Source organism: Hemiscyllium ocellatum, chromosome 5, assembly GCF_020745735.1.
Source record: "Hemiscyllium ocellatum isolate sHemOce1 chromosome 5, sHemOce1.pat.X.cur, whole genome shotgun sequence".
NCBI classification, from domain to species: domain Eukaryota; kingdom Metazoa; phylum Chordata; class Chondrichthyes; order Orectolobiformes; family Hemiscylliidae; genus Hemiscyllium; species Hemiscyllium ocellatum.
The window spans coordinates 120,168,087-120,187,272 of NC_083405.1; the positions used below are offsets into that span (position 1 = coordinate 120,168,087).

General features: G+C 45.2%; 1 protein-coding gene across 1 annotated transcript in view; it reads right to left on the reverse strand.

Moving 5' to 3' along the window:
• The window catches only part of dpp6a (dipeptidyl-peptidase 6a), a 1,150,594-nt gene that overhangs the window by 264,278 nt on the left and 867,130 nt on the right, over positions 1 to 19,186 (reverse strand). The window contains exons 6-7 of the mRNA XM_060825137.1: positions 13,869 to 13,921; positions 3,305 to 3,386 (exon numbers count right to left, since the gene is read on the reverse strand). Of these exons, the coding sequence (XP_060681120.1) occupies positions 3,305 to 3,386; positions 13,869 to 13,921 (135 nt within the window). The remainder of the gene's footprint in view (positions 1 to 3,304; positions 3,387 to 13,868; positions 13,922 to 19,186) is intronic.

Below are 19,186 nucleotides of genomic sequence, written 5' to 3' on the forward strand. Positions count from 1 at the left end.
GACCTATTTAGTCCAATAGATCAAACTCTTTCTGACTGCTCCATTTAACTCTATCTGTAGCTTCCTTTTATGCTGCCCACCTCATCTCCTTTTAGGAGTGAGCACCATATTCTAACCAGTCTTTATTGGTCAATGCATTGAGTACAGGGGTTAGGAGGCCATGTTGTGGCTGTACAGGACATTAGTTAGGCTACTTTTGAAATAATGCGTTCAATTCTGGTCTCCCTGCTATGGGAAAGATGTTGTGAAACTTGAAAGTGTTCAGAAAGGTTTTACAAGGATGTTGCCAGGGTTGGAAGGTTTGAGCTACAGGGAGAGGCTGAACAGGCTAGGGCTGTTTTCCCTGCAGCCTCAGAGGCTGAGAGGTGACCTTATTGAGGTTTTTAAAATCCTGAGGGGAATGGATAGGGTGTGTAGTCAAGGTCTTTTGCTCAGGATAGGGGAGTCCAAAACTAGAGGGCACAGGCTGAAGGTGAGAGGGGAAAGATTTAAAAGAGATCCAAGGGGCAACTTTTTCACATGGAGGGTAGTGCGTGTATGGAATGAGCTGCCAGAGAGAGTGGTGGAGGCTGGTACAATTACAACAATTTAAAAGGGATGGATCCAGGAGGGTACATAAATAGGAAATGTGACCAAATTTGGTAAGCATTCTCACCTCCTTTTTCTTATTTTTGAAACTCCATGCTTTGCTTCTGTCCAGGCTGCCATTGACAACTTGCACTGAATTCCGGGGCTCTCTCTGAAAGCAAAGGCTGTACTGAACCATCCCACATATGCCACTAGATGGAGCTTGGTCAACTAAGACTTCATCAGGTGAGTTTAACATTTACCGTTATTATTTATCATTTATTTTTATCAGTTTAATATTTATCTATTGTCAGCCTCCGGTTCCAGTCCGGGGGTTCAGACACCATCAGTCAGGCCAGTCGGAGTCAGGACATTCTCCACATTAGGGGTGAGGAGTCAAATGCCAGTCAGACTATCGTTCAACCCTGACAGGGGCTATCTTCCTCCTGGTATGAGAAAGGGGCTGGTATGAAGGGTTGTGAAGGTAGATGGCCCAGCTGTTTCTGTTGGAGACCCAGGAGAGTGAGGGCACACACATTGAGCAGGCAAGGTGTAGCAGGGCGTAATGAGAACGTTTAGAGCATGAGCATTGATGGGAGATGAGTATAGTCGCAGAGATGGAGTAAGTGTGAGGTGTCAGAGAGGACAACATATAACACAGAACAGAGAACAGTACAGGCCCTTCAGCCCTTTTATCTTAACCTGCTGGACACACTTTCCTCATTCCTGATGAAGGGCTTGTGCCCGAAACGTCGAATTTCCTGTTCCTTGGATGCTGCCTGACCTGCTGCGCTTTAACCAGCAACACATTTTCAGCTTCAGCCCTCAATGTTGTACTGGCCTTTTATCCTACTCTAAGATCAGCCCAATCTCCATAATCTTCCTTGTACTAACTTCCATGTACCTCTCCAAGAGTTGCTTAAATGTCCCTAATGTACCTGACTCTACTACCACGGCTGGCAGTGCACCCACTAGTTTCATCTCCCCTAAACATTCCTTCAATCACTTTAAAATTATCGCCCCACATGACAGACATTTCTGCAATGAACATGGACCTCAAGATCCCCTTATTCCTCCATACTGAGTTATAAAAGTGGTGCTGGAAAAACACAGCAGGCCAGGCAGCATTCGAGGAGCAGGAGAATCGACGTTTCGGGTAAAAGTCCTTCTGGGTAACAGTGTTGGATGAGTTTTAGGGCGGGGGTTGGTGAGGTGTTGGACAAAGTTTTGGGAGAGCAGGCGGGGGGCAGGGTTGGCGAGAGTTGGGGGTCAGGTGGGGGGTGGTATTAGAGTGGGTTGGGGGTGAGCGGGGGCAGTGTTGGATGGGGTTGGGGGCAGGTGGGGGGGTGGTGTTGGAGGGGCGGGTTGGGGCGGAAGGAGTTGGGAGGTGGGGGCGGGGGCTTGCGTGTTATGTGTTGCTGCTTCGTCTCCTGAACAGGGAGCAGACTTAATAGAAAACTCACAGAGGTAAGGCATTGAATTGATTAACCGAATAATCAATTATCTGAGCGAAATAGTGCCTACCCATCTCGTTCGGACAATCGACATTCCTTTGTATCTGAATTAGGAATGATGCAGTATCTATGAAGTGTTCAAAACATTTTATGATTGACTGGATAGGATGAATAGTCAAGGTATTTTCCCCAGGTTAAGGGAGTCCAGAACTAGAGGGCATACGTTTAGGGGAAAGATATAAAAGGGATCTCAGGGGCCAACTTTTTCTCACAGAGGGTGGTGAGTGTATGGAATGAGCTGCCAGAGGAAGTGACGCAGGCATCGAGATGGGTATATGAAGGGTTGAGAAGGATATGGGCCAAGTGCTGGCAAATGGGACTAGATTAATTTGGGATATCTGGTCAGCCTTGACAAGTTGGATGGAAGGGTTTAGATTAGATTACTTACAGTGTGGAAACAGGCCCTTCGGTCCAACAAGTCCACACCGATCTGCTGAAGCGCAACTCACCCAGACCCATTCCCCTACATTTACCCCATCACCTAACACGAGGGGCAATTTAGCATGGCCAATTCACCTAACCTGCACATTTTTGTACAGTGGGAGGAAACCGGAGGAAACCCATGCAGACACAGGGAGAATGTGCAAACTCCACACAGACAGTCACCTGAGGTGACTGAACCCGGGAATTGAACCCGGGTCTCTGGCGCTGTGAGGCAGCAGTGCTAACCACTGTGCCACCATCTGTTTCTGTGCTGTACGTCTCTATGACTGTGTATAGTCACCTTAAACGCTGCTGCTAATAACGCTGGCCATCACCCAAAAATGGCGGAAAGATCGAACCTGCACTGTTTGCCCGTGAGTTAACTGGAGACTGGATTGTAAAGCCGAGCCACACAGTATTGCATTTGGCTGATAACAGAGGAACAATGTTCATACATTGGGCTTCAGTCTAATGTCAGAAATGAATTAATGTTGGCCAATACAAAAGTGAGAGGGCACGAACTACATTTTCAATCATGGAAGCAGCTACAATACTTTGGACATTGAGTGCCCTTTGCAGTTATCACACTCTACACTTTTAACCTGAAAACTCTTCTCCAAATGTCAAACTGAACATTACAAACCTGGATAGGGAGAAAATCTAGACTCATTTGACGATGGAACTATCAATTTCCCCAAACATTTTCAAACTTCACTTTGACTCAGAGTTGTTGGTAGACCCCTGGGAGATGCTCAGGAAACACAAATAGCTCTGCACGAATAAATAAAGCAAGTTCTCACCAGCTGTTGGCCTTTGACTCCCCAGCCTGCATACAGCAGTTCCACATCCCTAACTTCAGGTGGATTCAAGGTGAGGTGCTCCCTGTATCAGAAGGAAATAGCAAGGGGGAAAAAAAATCGTCAGATTCTGATGACTCGAGTATTTTATAAGGCCCACGAGGGCAAAGTCCTGCAGATACTGAAAACCTGAAACAAACACAGACAATTCTGGAGCAACTCAGTAGAGGCATGGCCGAGTCTGTGGAGCGAGAAACAAATTTAACGTTTCAACTCTTCCTCAGAACTGGCAGCAAACATTATTCACTCACCCCTCTAGAGACAATCCAGGAATACTCAGAAGCAAGTATTTTCAAATCTCCAATTACAGAGGCTGTCATCGAGTGAAGCAGAAATTGACAAAGGTTTTGATCTACATTTATTTTCCTTCAGACTCCTGTTTCTTATGATTTGTCTAAATGAGCCTGGAAAAAATTAGCAGGTCAGACTTTAACACTACTGTACAGGGAATACAAACTCTGCTTTGAATGTTAATCCCCCCGAATGTTTAATACAGAGACACTATCTGTTAATGCCATAGGCAGGGAATGGTTGGTTATAATGGTTAGCCAGTATCTCCCGACTTGGCGTGGTGACTTCTGGCCTGGTGCAGTGACCCTCAGCGTGGGTGATGACCTCTCAGCCTCCCAAAATGGCCTCCTGGTGTGGTTTGTTGCCAGCATGGTGTAAAGCCAGGGCCCCATGCAGATGGGAAGCTAGGTGCCAGTGTGGTCTGTTGTACTGAACTTTATTCCTGTAATGCCGGATGTTTTATCATAGTATTGTCTCAGATCTTGTAACTAAAGAAGCTGTGCCTAGTACTTTTGTATCTACGTCAGTGCTGTAATTGGCGACATATACACTCTCATTGAAAACATATGACAAGAAAGGCTAATATTCTAATTCTAATGTCAGATTCAGGATATCCAAGAGTCCCTTATTCATTTAACAGCAAAATAGTATGGATGTTGGAAATCTGAAACAAACATGCAGATCTACCTAACCAGACTCAAAACATTAACTCTGTTTCTCTCTCCACAGGTGCAGCCAGATCTGCTGAGTTTCTCCAGTATTCTCTGTGTTTATCTCTTATTCAATCCTTGACTGGTAATCACGGCATTTCAAGGTGTCCTTGGAGAGTGCAGCTTCCTAACAAGCAGTGGCTGGTGTTTTAGAACAAGACAGAACTGGATCATTGTTCCTTGATATTCAATGGCATTACCATCATTGAAGCTCCCACCATTAACATCCATTGACCAGGACGAGCCATATAAATACTATGGCTACAACAGTAGGTCAGAGGTTAGGAATTCTGCAGCAAATTACTGCAGGTAATTCCTGACTCCCAAAACACTGTCCACCATCTGCCTAGGAATGTGATGGAATACAACACTTGAGAAGTTTGTCACTATTCAGGGTATAGCAGCCCGCTTGTTTGGCACCTCAGCCACAAATATTCACTTCCTCTACAACAATGCTGAGTACCAACTGTGTGTACCATCTACAAGATGCGCTGCAGAAATCTACTAGGGCTTCTGAGACAGCACCTTCTAAACTCATGACCATTACCAAGGAGAAGGGCAGCAGTGACATGGGAACATTACCCCTTGCGAGTTCCCCTTGAAGGCACTCACCATCCTGCCTTGGAACTATATCCGCTGTCTCTTCACTGTGGCTGGGTGAAATATCTAGACTTTCCTCCCTAAGGGCATTGTGGGTCTACCTACAGCACATGGACCGCAGCAGTTCAAGAAAGCAGCTCCCTGCCACCTTGTCAAGGGAACCAGGGACTGGCAATAAATGCTGGCCTAGCCATGAATCTTAAGAAAAGCTCCCCTCCAATCCTAGGCATAGGCGAGCCCACTTCAGTGAGCAGTGATGCTGCGCTCAGGGCATTTCACAAATCTGTTGATGGATCCATTTCTCTGCAGTTCACTGTATGTATTTCTTCACACTTTCATAAAGTGAGCTGTTGATTGTTAACCATTCCTGATCCTGCGATGTCTGTAATTTAGGGACTAAATCAATCATTGGAGCTCAGCAATCTGGCTGTGGACTCCTCTTCCTCTCTCAGTGAGAGGCCAGGGTACTTGGGAGCTGAGCTGTGTTGGAGCAGCGAGCAGTGGAAGACCCCTCGCTAACACTCCTGTGTGGTTGTGGAGTTCATGAACAGAACTCTTCCATGGACTCCCAGCCGTTTTCACTCTTCCACGCTACATCTTAACATCTTCCAATTGTTGCCTTTTTGTTAAAATCTGTTGCATGTGGGGACGACAAGATGAAGGGAAGCCTCCAGGTAACATGGGCTGGTAAGGTGGAGATTAGGGGGAGACCAAGGAGTTGCTGCTGTGCACCTTGCGGATTGTACACGTTATAGCCACTACATGGCAATGACGGATGGGGGCACACATGCCATCTAGAGGCGGGGGCATCAATTGGGTAAACTACTCTGCTGACCACCTGAGCTTCCCAAGTCATAGAGGTCTACAGAATAGAAAACAGATCTTCGGCCCAACAATAACTTCTTAATTATTAAGTTAAAAATCACATAACACCGGGTTAGAGTCTAACAGGCTTACTTGGAAGCACTAGTGTTCGGAGCATCACTCCTTCATCAGGTGGTTGTGGAGAATAAGATTGTATGACATAGAATTTATAGCAAAAGTGTACAGTGTGATGCAATTGAAAAGATATATTGAAAAGGACCTGGATTGTTCATTAAGTCTCCCATCTTTTAGAATGACCATGTGGTTTCATCTATTAATCCCAGAACTTTTTTTTTAAAAGTTACTTTCTCAGTGAACTTTAACAATGAGTGCCGTGTCATCTCAGACAATGCATTTCAACATATAATTTCAGTTACATCACACTGTAAACTTTTCCTATAAATTCTGTGTCTTATACTTCACAATCACCTGATGATGGAAAAGTGCTCCGAAAGCTAGTGTGCTTCCAATTAAACCTGTTGGACTATAACCTGGTGTTGTGCGATTTTTAACTTTAGTACACTCCAGTCCAACACCGGTATCTCCAAATCATACCCACCTATTCTAATCCATTTTCCAGCACTTGGCCTTAAATACCTTGGTGTGCAACTGCGTATCTAAATACTGCTTCAATACTATGAGGGTTTCTACCTCTTCCACACTTACAGACAGTGAGTCCCAGATTCCCACCACCCTCTGGGTGAAAAAGCTTTTCCTCACGTCCCCTCTAAAACTTGTGCCCTTTATCTCAAATGGTGATGGCTCCAGCCTTGCCCATTCGGGTGGGTCGGCAATATTCCATTGCACTCCACAGGGGAGAGAGGGCAGAGGCTTTTGGAAGTCAGGCTGTGGGCTTCAGTGTTCATATCAATGATAAATCCGTAACCCCCCCCTCTCCTGCGCCCCCCCACCCCCCCCCCCCCCTCCACCCTGCTCTTCTCTCACCCCAAGATGTTCATGGCAGGAGAGATGGTGATGTTTAGGCTGTGAGGTTCAACCAGAGGTGTCTGAGCCCTCTCTTGTTTAGAATGCTCATTATCTGCCACTCCCGTGCTGCAGATTTTACCATGACTCATCAACTCCAACCTGGATATATCCAGGTTCAGCTCGTGTCTAGCCCAGATTGCTTGTTTATCATTCTGAGTTAAGAAAAATGCCATAAAAATCAAAGCCATTCTTCGTTTTATGACCATACAACCTCCTTGCAAGGGATGTCATCAAGTCTAGCTCTGGAACCTCCTATAACCTTGGGTGGCATGGTAGCTCAGTGGTTAGCACTGCTGTCTTATAGCGTGAGAGACCTGGGTTTGATTGCAGCCTCGGGGGACTGTCTGTGTGGAGTTTGCACATTCTCCCCGTGTCTGCATGGGTTTCCTCTGGGTGCTCTGGTTTCCTCCCCAATCTGAAGATGTGCAGGTCAGGTGAATTGGCCTTGCTAAATTGCCCATAGTGATAAGTGCATTAGTCAGGGCTTAATAGGGGAATGGGTCTGGGTGGGTTACTCTTTGGAGAGTCAGTGTGGACTTGTTGGGCTGAAGGGCCTGTTTCCATACTGTAGGGAATCTAATCTAATAATGATGATAGCTCATTGTTTTAATTTCGGAAAACCCCACCACCAGGGATATATTTCCCTCCCCACCCCTTTCCGCTTTCTGCAAAGACGGTTCCCTCCGTGACTACCTGGTCAGGTCCACGCCCCCCCAACAACCCACCCTCCCGTCCTTGCACCTTCCCCTGCCACCGCAGGAATTGCAAAACCTGTTCCCACACCTCCTCCCTCACCTCCATCCAAGGCCCCAAATGAGCCTTCCACATCCATTAAAGTTTCACCTGTACCTTCACCAGTTTCCTCATTCCCCTCCACCCCCAAAACTTACCTCAGTTCCAACCTTCCCACTCAGCGCCATCTCATGACCTATCCTACCTGCCAATCTTCCTTCCCACCTATTCGCTCCACTCTCCTCTCTGACCTATTACCTTGATCCCCACCCCCATTCACCTATTGTACTCTTTGCTACCTTCTCCCCAGTCCCACCCACCCCCATTTATCTCTCCACTCTGGAGGCTCCCTGCCTCATTCCTGATGAAGGGCTCCTGCCCGAAACGTTGATTTTCCTGCTCCTCGGATGCTGCCTGACCTGCTGTGCTTTCCCAGCACCACTCTGATTTAGACTCTGATTTCCAGCATCTGCAGTTCTCACTTTTGCCGAAGTGATCAATTAATACATACAATCATTATTTCTAGTTCGCCATCAACTGACAGACCACATATTCGAACCCTAGGTTAGTTCTATAACCTTCTCACTTTGTAATGGAGTATGGTAGTAATGTAAAGAATTAGTCTCATTCATTAAGAGCACACCTTACTGTAGGCGCTGGTCATTCTCCAGTTGAAGACAGTCACATTGTATCACCAGCAGGTGGCAGGGCTATCTCAATATTTTCTTTCTGTAGTGGTGCAACTAACCCTTCAGGCACTGAAATGGCAAGCCCATGAAAATCTCCCAAACTAACCCAATTACTGCTGTAGCTTCGGGTTTCAATGCTTTCCGAATAGACCCATATTCTCTGTGTCTCTCCTGGCATCTTCCAAAGAGCTTTCCCAGACATTCCTTATCAGCTCATGATGAGCAATAACCATAATTGTCCCCTGCTCCTCCTCTCCTGTCAGCCTCTCTATGCAGTGTGGGCAATAGGAGCCAGCAATGACAATGTCCTCCTCATGCAGTCAGCTCACCAAAAGGTATAAATATCGTCAAGATCTCCACTTTCGGAATCTCCTGCCCCTCTGGCATTGTCACGTTCTTCAAGCACCTCACTTTGTTCCCCTAGCCTCATCTCTCCTTCAAAACATTTGTCTTCCATCAGTGATATGGAATTTTCCACTGAGACAACTTGCCACTTTTACACTAAGTGACTCCTTCTCTTGACTGCTTTAATCTCCATCTCATGTCCACTTGCAATCTACTTCCTGAAATCAATTGTAAATCTCTCCGTCCATTATCAACTCGATAAAGCATATTCTTGACCATCCATTGATGTTGCGATCCTCTGTGACCTTTGTACTGCCAATGTTTCAGTCACTGTAAAGGGCACCTCTCACCATTTCTTTGTATTCCTTGCTACCCTCATTCCCTCTGTAGAACTTCAGCATTTTTTGAAATAATTTCACCCCAAGTTATTAAAGCAACAATTTCAAATCTCCAACTCCTGAACTTTTGGGCTTCCATCTTTTTGTGCAGAATCCTTACAGTGTGGAAACAGGCCATTCAGCCCAACAAGTCCAAACTGACCCTTTGAAGTCCATCCCATCCTGACTCACCTCCTTACCATGTTCTTGTAATCCTACATTTGCCAAGGCTAACCTACACATCCCTGGGCACTATGGGCAATTTAGCATGGCCAATCCAAGCAACCCACACATCTGTGAGAGGACACCAAGTGCAAACCCACACAAACGTGGGGAAAATGTGCAAACTCCACACAGGCATTTGCTCAAGGCTGGGACTGAACCCAGGTCCCAGCACTGTGAGGGAGCAGTGGTAACCACTGAGCCACTACCCAAAAATGCAAGCACTGAATTCATGAGCAACTCACAGGCACTTGCTTCATTGAAGCACCAGAATTGCAGATTGTCATCATCAATTTACTTCCATATTTCTCCAGTTGTTGATTTAATCAACTGTTTCCCTCACCTTCACCTCTAAAGTAGAGCTAAATCATTAATTACCCCAATCGTTCATCACCCCTATCATTCATCACCTCCAATTTTCAACACCCCCATCTCTCATCACCCGATCATTCATTACCCTTGATCTTCCATCAGGTTGATCTTTCATTACCCTGATCTTTCTTCGTTCCCATCATTCATCACTCCCATTTATCATCTTCCCCATCAGGCTTCATTCCTGGTATGGACTTTGTGGGATCTTCCTGTGCTGCATTTTTAGGAGGAGGCCCCAAGAGACGTAAATGTCCTCAGGCACTTAACAGGCTAGTCTCTGGCTTTCTAAACCATGAAGTCCCCAGTACTGTGGACATTGGCCCTGAGAGCTGCGAGCTATTCAGAGAGAAAAGGGAGCTGTGGACGTTGATGGTTGAGCTCATCATGGGTTAGCATGGAGAATAATGTGGTGATCTTCCTTCTTTAACCACCACAGTTATTTGGTGTGGCTTGACCCATAATGCCCTTAGAGAGAGGGGTTCCAGAATTTTGACTCAGTGATGGTGAAGTAATTCAATCAAAGTCAGGATGTTGAGTATGTTCGAAGGTAGTGTTCCCATGTATCTGCTGTCCATGTCCTTCTGGATGGCAGTGGTCAAGGATTTTGAAGGTGCTGCTCAGGGGTCTTGGTGAATTTCTGAAGTGCATCTTGTAGATAGTACACACTGCTACTCCTGAGCAGCGGAGTCGGAGGGAGTGACTGTTCATAGATGTGACGCCAATAAACTGAATGTTGTGTTCTGGATGGTGTCAAGCTTTTTGGATATACTTGGGGCTGCACTCATCCAGGCAAGAGGGGAGTATTACCTCACACTCCTGACTTGTGCCTTGTCATTGGCAGACTGATTCTGGGGAGTCAAGTGAATTGCTTGCTACAGGATTCCTAGCCTCTTACCTGTTCTTATTATCACAGTATTTATAGGCTGGTTCAGTTCTGCTTCTTGTCAATGGTAACACTCAAGATGATAGTGGGGATTCAATGATGGTAATGCCTTTGAATGTCAACGGCTGAATGTTACTTGCCATTTACCAACCCATGTCTGGATACTGTTCAGGTTTTGTTGCATTTGAACACAGATGGCTTCAGTATCTGAGGAGTCATGAATGGTACTGAACATTGTGCAATCACGATCAAACATTCCCACTTTTGACCTTATGATGGAGGGAAGGTCATTGATGAAGTAGCTGAAGATGATTGGGTCGAGGACACTACCCTGAGGAACTCCTGCAGAGATGTCCTAGTGCTAAGGTGACTGACCTCTGACAACCACGACCACCTTCCTGTGTGGAGAGTTTGCCCCCAATACCCATTGATTCCTGTTTTGCGAAGGTTCCTTGATGCCACACTGGGTCAAATGCAGCTTGATGTCCAGGACTGTCACTCTCTCCTCACCTTTGGAATTCAGCTCTTTTGTCCATGTTTGACCCAAGGCTGCAATGAGGTTAGGAGCTGAGTGGCCCACGTGGAACCCAAACTGAGCATCACTGAGCAGGTGCTGCTTGATAGCACTGTTGATGACACCTTCCATCACTTTACTGATGATTGAAAATAGACTGATGGGGCGATAAGTGGCCAAGTTGGATTTGTCCTGCTTTTTATAGATGATGCACCTGGTCAATATTCCACACTGTCAGGAAGATGCCAGTGTTGTAACTGTACTGGAACAGCTTGGCTAGGGGACCAGCAAGTTCTGGATCACAAGTCTTCAGTACCATTGTTGGAATGTTATCAGGGCCCGTAGCCTTTATAGTATCCAGTGTCTCCAACCGTTTCTTGTTAAAAACAATGACTGCAGATCCTGGAAACCAGATTCTAGATTAGAGTCGTGTTAGAAAAGCACAGCAGTTCAGGTAGCATCGGATGGTCCACTCGGCACTTCTGACTGAAGATTGTTACAAATGCATCAGCCTTACCTTTTGCACTGATGTACTGGGCTCCCTTATCATTGAGGATGGGCATTGTCCACCATCATTCACAACTGAATGTGGGAAATCGGCAGAGCTTAGATCTGATCCATTGGTTTTGGGATCACTTAGCTCTGTTTATCGCTTGTTGCTTATGCTGCTTGGCATGTGGGTAGTCCTGTTTGGTAGTTTTACCAGGTTGATACCTCATTTTTCGGTGTGCCTGGGCTGCTCCTGCATGCCCTCCTGCACTCTCTATTGAACCAGGGTTGATCCCCTGGCTTAATATAACAGCTGAATAGGTGGATGTGCCAGCCCATGAGGTTACAGATTGTGCTGGCGTACAATTCTGCTGCTGTTGATAGCCCACAATGCCTCATAGATGCTCGGTGTTGAGTTGCTCGATCTGTTTGAAGTCTGTCCCATTTAGTATAGTAATGGTGTTACTCACCAAATGGAGGTTATTCCCAATGTGAAGGAAGGACGTTGTCTCCACAAAGTAGTTGCTCTTACCGATGCTGTCATGGACAAATGCATCTGCAGCGGCCAGTTTGGTAAGGATGAGGTCAAGTATATTTTTCCCTCTTGGTGGTTCCCTTACCACCTGCCGCAGGACCCAACCAGCTCGATCAGTAATGTTGTTGCTGAGCTACACTTAGTGGTGGTTATTGAAGTCACCACCCCCTCTCCCCCCACCTCCTGCAACCCCACCCCCAAACCCCCAGTGTACACTTTGCATCCTCTCCACCCTCAGTGCTTCCTCCAAGTAGTGTTTAACATGGAGGACCACATGGCGGGTTGTCAGCCAGTTGTTGCTATGTGTTCATCAATGGGAGATTTCCTCGACCCGTGTTTGACCTGATACCTTGGAACGTCAATGGATTGAAGATTAATGTTGAGGACCTCATTCTCCTCTGGAGCTCTCCCCTCTACAGCATTCCACCTCACAGTCCTCCAAACAAATACAGCCCACTTCTACCTCCTTCCCAAAATCCAAAAACAGGAATACTCTGGTAGATCCGCTGTTTCAGTCTGTACCTACCCCTTTGGACTTACTTCTTCCTCACTTGACTCTATTTCCTTCCAAATGTCCAGCCTCTTTCCACTTAATTTGTGATTCTTCTGATGCTTTAAGGCTATTTCCACAATGTCTGCTTCCCTAATGTCCTCTTCGCTATGAATGTGCAATCCCTCTCCACAACCATTTCCCCATTCGAATGGTCCTAAGGCTCACCACTTCCCCCTTGAAAAGAACAGTCTCCAACCACCACCACTTCCTTCACCTGACTGAGCTAGTTCTCACTTTGAACAACTTTATCTTCAAAGCTTTGGCTATGGGCACCAGTAAACCCTGTCTCCTTGTGGGGGATGCGGACCATTCGTTGTTCCTGTCCAACCCGGACTCTCACCCATAACGCTTTCTCCGAATCCACTGGTGTCCATAGTGCTGTTTCCTACTCACATCAAGAATTGGAAAAATTATTCAACTTTGTTTCCAATTTCCACCCTGTTCTCACCTTTATCTGGTCCATCTCTGAGTCTTTCCTTCCCTCCTTCAAAACTTCTGTTTCCACTTCTCGGGGTAGGCTGTCCATGTACATCTATTACCAGCCCATTGATTCCCCAGTTACCTCAAGTACATGTCCTCACACCTTGCTTCCTGCAAGAAATCCAGTCCATTCTCTGCACAGGAGCCCTGACATGCCCTGAACCTGCTTATCAAGAACCACTCTCCTGGTGGTAGTTCAACGTCTGCCATTCGACACATGGGGTTTAACGTGCATAACTTATCAGTGACTTTGCATCTTCTACTAATGTTCAGAGATGTATTCAAAAGGAACTCAGTATATTATCCTTTGGGTTAAAGTGATCAAAGGGAAAGTGGGAACAGGATACTGAGTTGGATGGTCAGCTATGATTATATTGAATGGCAGAACACTCAATGGGCCGAATGGCCTACATCTGCCCTTACTTTCTATATTTCCCTTCCTTGTCAGCTGGTGGATCTTGCTTACTTAGACTCCTCTGTATGGGGTGGCAAGATGCAAGGTGGGCAGTAGGTGGGTTGTAAACAGATATTTTTGTAAATAATATATTTTGGTAATGTAATACCTTGACTTCATGACAAATTGCCTTCATTTCTAAAAACTCCAAATTGAATCCAGCACGTAAATTGAGAGCCAGAAACAGTGATTCGCATCAATTCAAAGTGTGCATCGCTTTCGATTCCAATTCACACCTTGGTGTGATATATATGACCTTGTATTATTGTACATTCCCATCGCACAAGCTTGTGTCGTGCCTGTTACTGATACTGCTTCAGTCTGAAACTAGCTCAAAGATCAAATACACTCAGCCCAACAAAGCGGCAACTCAGTTGCTTACGGGAAAAAAATAAGAGTTTGTTACTTACCAAGTCTCTAAATTACACAGGGTGTAGTAGGCTGTAAAAGAATGCCGATGAGTCTGGAAAGGAAAACAAACAGACACATAAATGTGTGAATGCGCACTAGTTAACATCATTCAGGTCTCTCTGTACCATTCTCTGTATCCAGGAAAACAACATTACTACAGATAGCAAAAGAGTGAATGAGAAAGATGTTAACTTGAAACCTAACATGTAAGTCAACATTAGATTTATGCTTCAGTGAACGGTTTCCATATCACTCACAATGCAACACCTGTTCTGCGACTGTTTTATTATCAAATAGTTTGAGATAAAACAAAATTTACTTTCCGCTATGTCTTTCAGATTTTTGACTCAAATGCTTTCATTTTCAGAGTGTAATCTGGCCTGCTCCTATGGGCAAGGTGAGTTGACAAGATTAGAAAACGTGTACAGAAAAGGTCCTTAAATCCCTCAAGACCCTGCAATCTCTTCATCAGACTTGCCTTTTACTTTTTGAGCAGTTCCAAGGTGGGCATGTAGAAGACCAATACCAGGGGTCAACAGCAGGACTAAGGGTCACAGTGGAAGGTTATGGAATAGCCTATTTCGGACTGAGCTGAGGGGAAATGACTTCACTTAGACAGGAGGAACTTGTGGAATTCTCTGCCACAGACAGCAATTGAGGCCAAAACACTGAATGTTCTTAGTGCTAAAAAGACCAAAGTCTATGTCAAGAAAACAGGGAATGGAGTTAGATGATCAGCCATGATCATACTGAATGGCATAGCAGGCTCAAAGGGCTGAATGGCCTACTCCTGCTCCTATGCTTGATGTTTCTATATTAAGACTAATATTGGTGACTATATGTGTACTGATTGGTTAAACGTTTGCCTTTGCTTATTTTAAGGCATAGTATTCTTGCTCGCCTCATAGTTTAATATTAGAAAATGAATTTCCTAGTTCATGTACATTCAATCGTACGTAGTGGGAGCATGATGAGCTATTTCCCCTCTCAAGCCTGCCCTATCACTTCATAAAAACAAGGCTGATCTTATTGTACCATTCACCTCCAACTACCGTGGTAACCTTCTGCCTTACCTCAAGGATCTATCCCCTTCTGTCATAGGAATATTCAAACACTCTGCTACCCCCATCATTTCAGGAAACATGTTCCAAAGACTTATGGACCGCAGAGAAGAGAAAATTTCCTCACTTCTGCCTTCAACGGGAACCTCTCATTTTTAAACACTGACCTCCCATACTAAATTCTGCTACAAAAGGAAACATCCTTTCTAATCCATCCTGTCAAGACCCCTCGGAACTGCATCTGTTTCAATCCCACTGCCTCCAATGGATTTGAGCACAGCCTGTCCAACCTTTCCTCATAAGACAGCCCAGCCATTTCATGTATTAGCCCAGAATGATGCAGGCTTTAGGTGACCATTCAGCCCATCTTGTCAGTGGTATCATGATTGTTTTCTTCAAGTTTGAAAAATGGGAGTTGCATTTATATGGCACCTATCATGGCCTGAGAATGTTGCAAAGGAACTTAGGGCCAATTAACGTGCTTTTGGTGTGCAATTCAGGGATATGTGGCAGCCAATTTGCAAACCCCAACAGCAGGAAGGTTAATCCTCAAATTATTAGTTTTAGTGACGTGTGTTTGAAAGGTAAAAGCTAGGTGGACAATCAGAAAATATCACTCTTGCTTTTACTTGAAATGGTGCAGTGGAATCTCTCATGTCGATCTGAGGTGGTGACTGGGACTTTAGTTCAATGTCTCATCTGAAAGCAGACAACCCTCCAACTCTCCTTTGCACATACACTGAGATGCACTGGGCATTATGATTGCAAGTCACTGGGGTGTAGTTTATCTCCATCATTCCCTTCCTAGAAGACAGAGTACAAATTCTGCTCTAACCCAAGCTGCCAGGAACTGAGTATCCCCAGTGAGTGTCAACAAACAAGTGATTGATAAAAAAAAAAGTGCAGCTTAACTGTACTGTTGACCATCCCTTACTCTCTATCATCAGTAAAATGATGTAAGTGGATGTGGCAGTAATTTTCCAGGTTGGGTTTGACTTGTCTCTTAGACACAGGACATACCTAAGCAATTTTGCAAAGATGCAACCATTGTACCCCCTGCAGCTTGGCTGAGGGAGCAGCAGGTTCTGGAGCACAAGTCTTCAGTTCTATTGCCGGAATGTTGTCAGGGCCCATAACCTTTACAGCATCCCTCGCCTTCAGCCATTTCTTGATATCTTTTTTGTTTGGACTTCTATGAGGTTAAATCCTTTTTAAAAACAAAACTAAAAGTGTGAATATAGGAAATCAGAAGTAAAACTGTGAATACAGGAAACCCAGACAGCCACAGGCCAGAGTCAATGAGTGTGGATTCAAGCTGGAGGTTAAAGGTGGGAAGTGGTATCCCACAGACATTAGAGTTGGTTACCATTAACAAGTCCAAAGATGTGCAGGTGAGGGAGACTGGCCCTGGCAAATTGCCCCGTAGTGTCGAGAGATGGCCAGGTTAGGTAGATTAGCCAGGGTAAATGCAGGGTTACGAGGATAGGGTAAGAGACTAGGTCTTGGTGGGACGCCCCTCAGAGGGTTGGTGCAGACTCGATGGGCCGAATGGCCTCTTTCCATACCGTAGCTATTCGAATGTGGATATTTTGGGTTCAGGAATTGAAAATACAGCTTCAAAAGTTGCACAAAATGGACATTGGTACCAAAATGCAGGAAGATACATGCTGAATCGGCTTGTAATTGGCAAACAAACTTCAAAGTAGACAGAAGCTGCTAGAGAAGCACAATATCTGTGGAGAGGGAATCAATGTCTTAATCCAGGGACTCTTCAAGAGAACTGGTCCTTAGCAAGCTCTCTAACTGACCCGCCGAGACTCCCATCACTTTGTGGAGACTTGGCCCTGCATGTATGTTGGCACCATTGTGTAGCCTACTTGGCACTTCAAGAGAATGGAAGGACATTTCTCCTCAATCCACCAGCAGAATGTTACAAACCATAAATCATTAGAAAGTATAATCAGCGAAAAGAGAAACGCACCATCTGGAGCTCCCTATGCTATACCAGACAGGATCAGTAAAAATAGCAATCAGGGATGTCACAAACAGTTGAAGTTTTCTGGCAAGGAAACCCTACTTTGAACATATCGTCCTGAAAATATGTGGCACACAGACCGGCAGATGTTACCATGGATACCACATTTGCTGCAACTGTTGGCTAATTTGAAAGTAAATTCTACTTGCCATATTTGGTCATCTCAAAGCTGGGCATCCTTCTGCTTATAATGAATGCAGAACCTAAACTTGAAGAGGGACTGGGATATTAATGGGTGAGAGTTACCTGCGATTCTCAGTTGTAAGAACATCTTCTCCTGCTGTCACCTAGATTTAGAGGAAGTAGGGACCACTCTGGTGGAAGGTTCTAGACCTGAGACATTAACTCAGTTTTTCTCTCCAAGGGAGCTTCCAGACCTGCCAGCGTTTTTCATTTTTACTTCTGATTTCCTATATTAGCACTTCTGGTTTTGTTTTTAAAAAGGATTTAACATCATAGAAGTCCAAACAAAAAAGATATCAAGAAATGGCTGAAGGTTATGGGCCCTGACAACGTTCCGGCAATAGAACTGGAGACTTGTGCTCCAGAACCTGCTGCTCCCTCAGCCAAGCTGCAGGTACAATGGTTGCATCTTCGCAAAATTACTTAGGTATGTCCTGTGTCTAAGAGGCAAGTCAAACCCAACCTGGAAAATTACTGCCACATCCACTTACTCTCTATCATCAGTAAAATGAGGTAAGGGATGGTCAACAGTACAGTTAAGCTGCACTTTTTTTTTATCAATCACTTGTTTGTTGACACTCACTGGGGATACTCAGTTCCTGAAGTCATTACAGTTTTATGATCGCAGCTCATGTTATTACCAGATAAGTCAATCCCAGACTGAAACCTGGGTTGATAGATCATATTTTATTTTATTTTGTTTTGTTATTAATGGAGAGGTCTCTCACTGGAACATAAGCGCACTGTGCTGAAGATTTTGTTTTCACAACAGAACAAAAACTTGTTAACAAATACAAAGATAAAACAGAATAAATAAATTTGAAGACCTGTAAATACGTAATCCCATGAATCTCAAAACATTGCTTTATAAAGTGAGCAGAGACAAAACAACTCTTGTACAATACACTTCTTCTAGTATGGTATTTAAAACTCCACTTGTACTAGAGTCACACCAGAGACCCTGTACCTAACTCCCCACTAAAGTTTAAATCATTTGTCATTTCACCCCTCCATTTGCTGAGGGAGGACGGAAGGACTGATGGGAAGGTGAGTATACCAGTTTAAAAAACTTACCTCAGGCGTTAGGGTCTCCATTTGCCAAGAGGTGCAAGGCAGGAGCAAAAGACTGCTGGGAAGGTGAGTAAAAAACATTTTTTTTGAACAGAGCTGCGAGGAGAGAGGGCGGAGGGAAACAAGGGTAAAAAATGAGGTCTGCAGATGCTGGAGATCACAGTTGAAAATGTGTTGCTGGTTAAAGCACAGCAGGTCAAGCAGCATCCAAGGAACAGGCTTGGATGCTGCCTGACCTGCTGTGCTTTAACCAGCAACACATTTTCAATGGAGAGAAACAAGGGCTGCCAGGAAGTTTTTAAGTGGGTGAGATCTAAACCAGAGACCCTACATGGTAGGGCCTCCTCCCACCCACCTCCTCTAACCTTGCTAAGAGTCTGTAAATGCGGTTAAGTTTTCAGGTTTCTCATTTTTTTCTTCTCTTCCTTTGTTTAGTCCTGTGTGGGCTTTCAGAGTAGTGGGGTATGGACGTTAGGGCAATTACATGTTCCCCCTGCAGAATGTGGCAGGTGAGAGACACTTCACATGTCTCTGCCGTCCACATCTGCGGGACGTTCACGCAACTCCAGCTCCACGAAAACCTAGTTAGGGAACTGGAGCTGGAGCTGGATGAACCAGAACGCCCCTGGTGCTCACCTTCCACCCTACAAACCTTCGCATAAACCAAATCATCCGCCGACATTTCCGCCACCTCCAAAAAGACCCCACCACCAGGGATATATATTCCCTCCCCACCCCTTTCCACCTTCTGCAAAGACCGTTCCCTCCGTGACTACCTGGTCAGGTCCACGCCGCCCCCTACAACCCACCCTCCCATCCTGGCACTTTCCCCTGCCACCACAGGAACTGTAAAACCTATGCCCACACCTCCTCCCTCACCTCTATCCAAGGCCCAAAAGGAGCCTTCCTCATCCATCAAAGTTTTACCTGTACATCCACTAATATCATTTATTGTATCCGTTGCTCT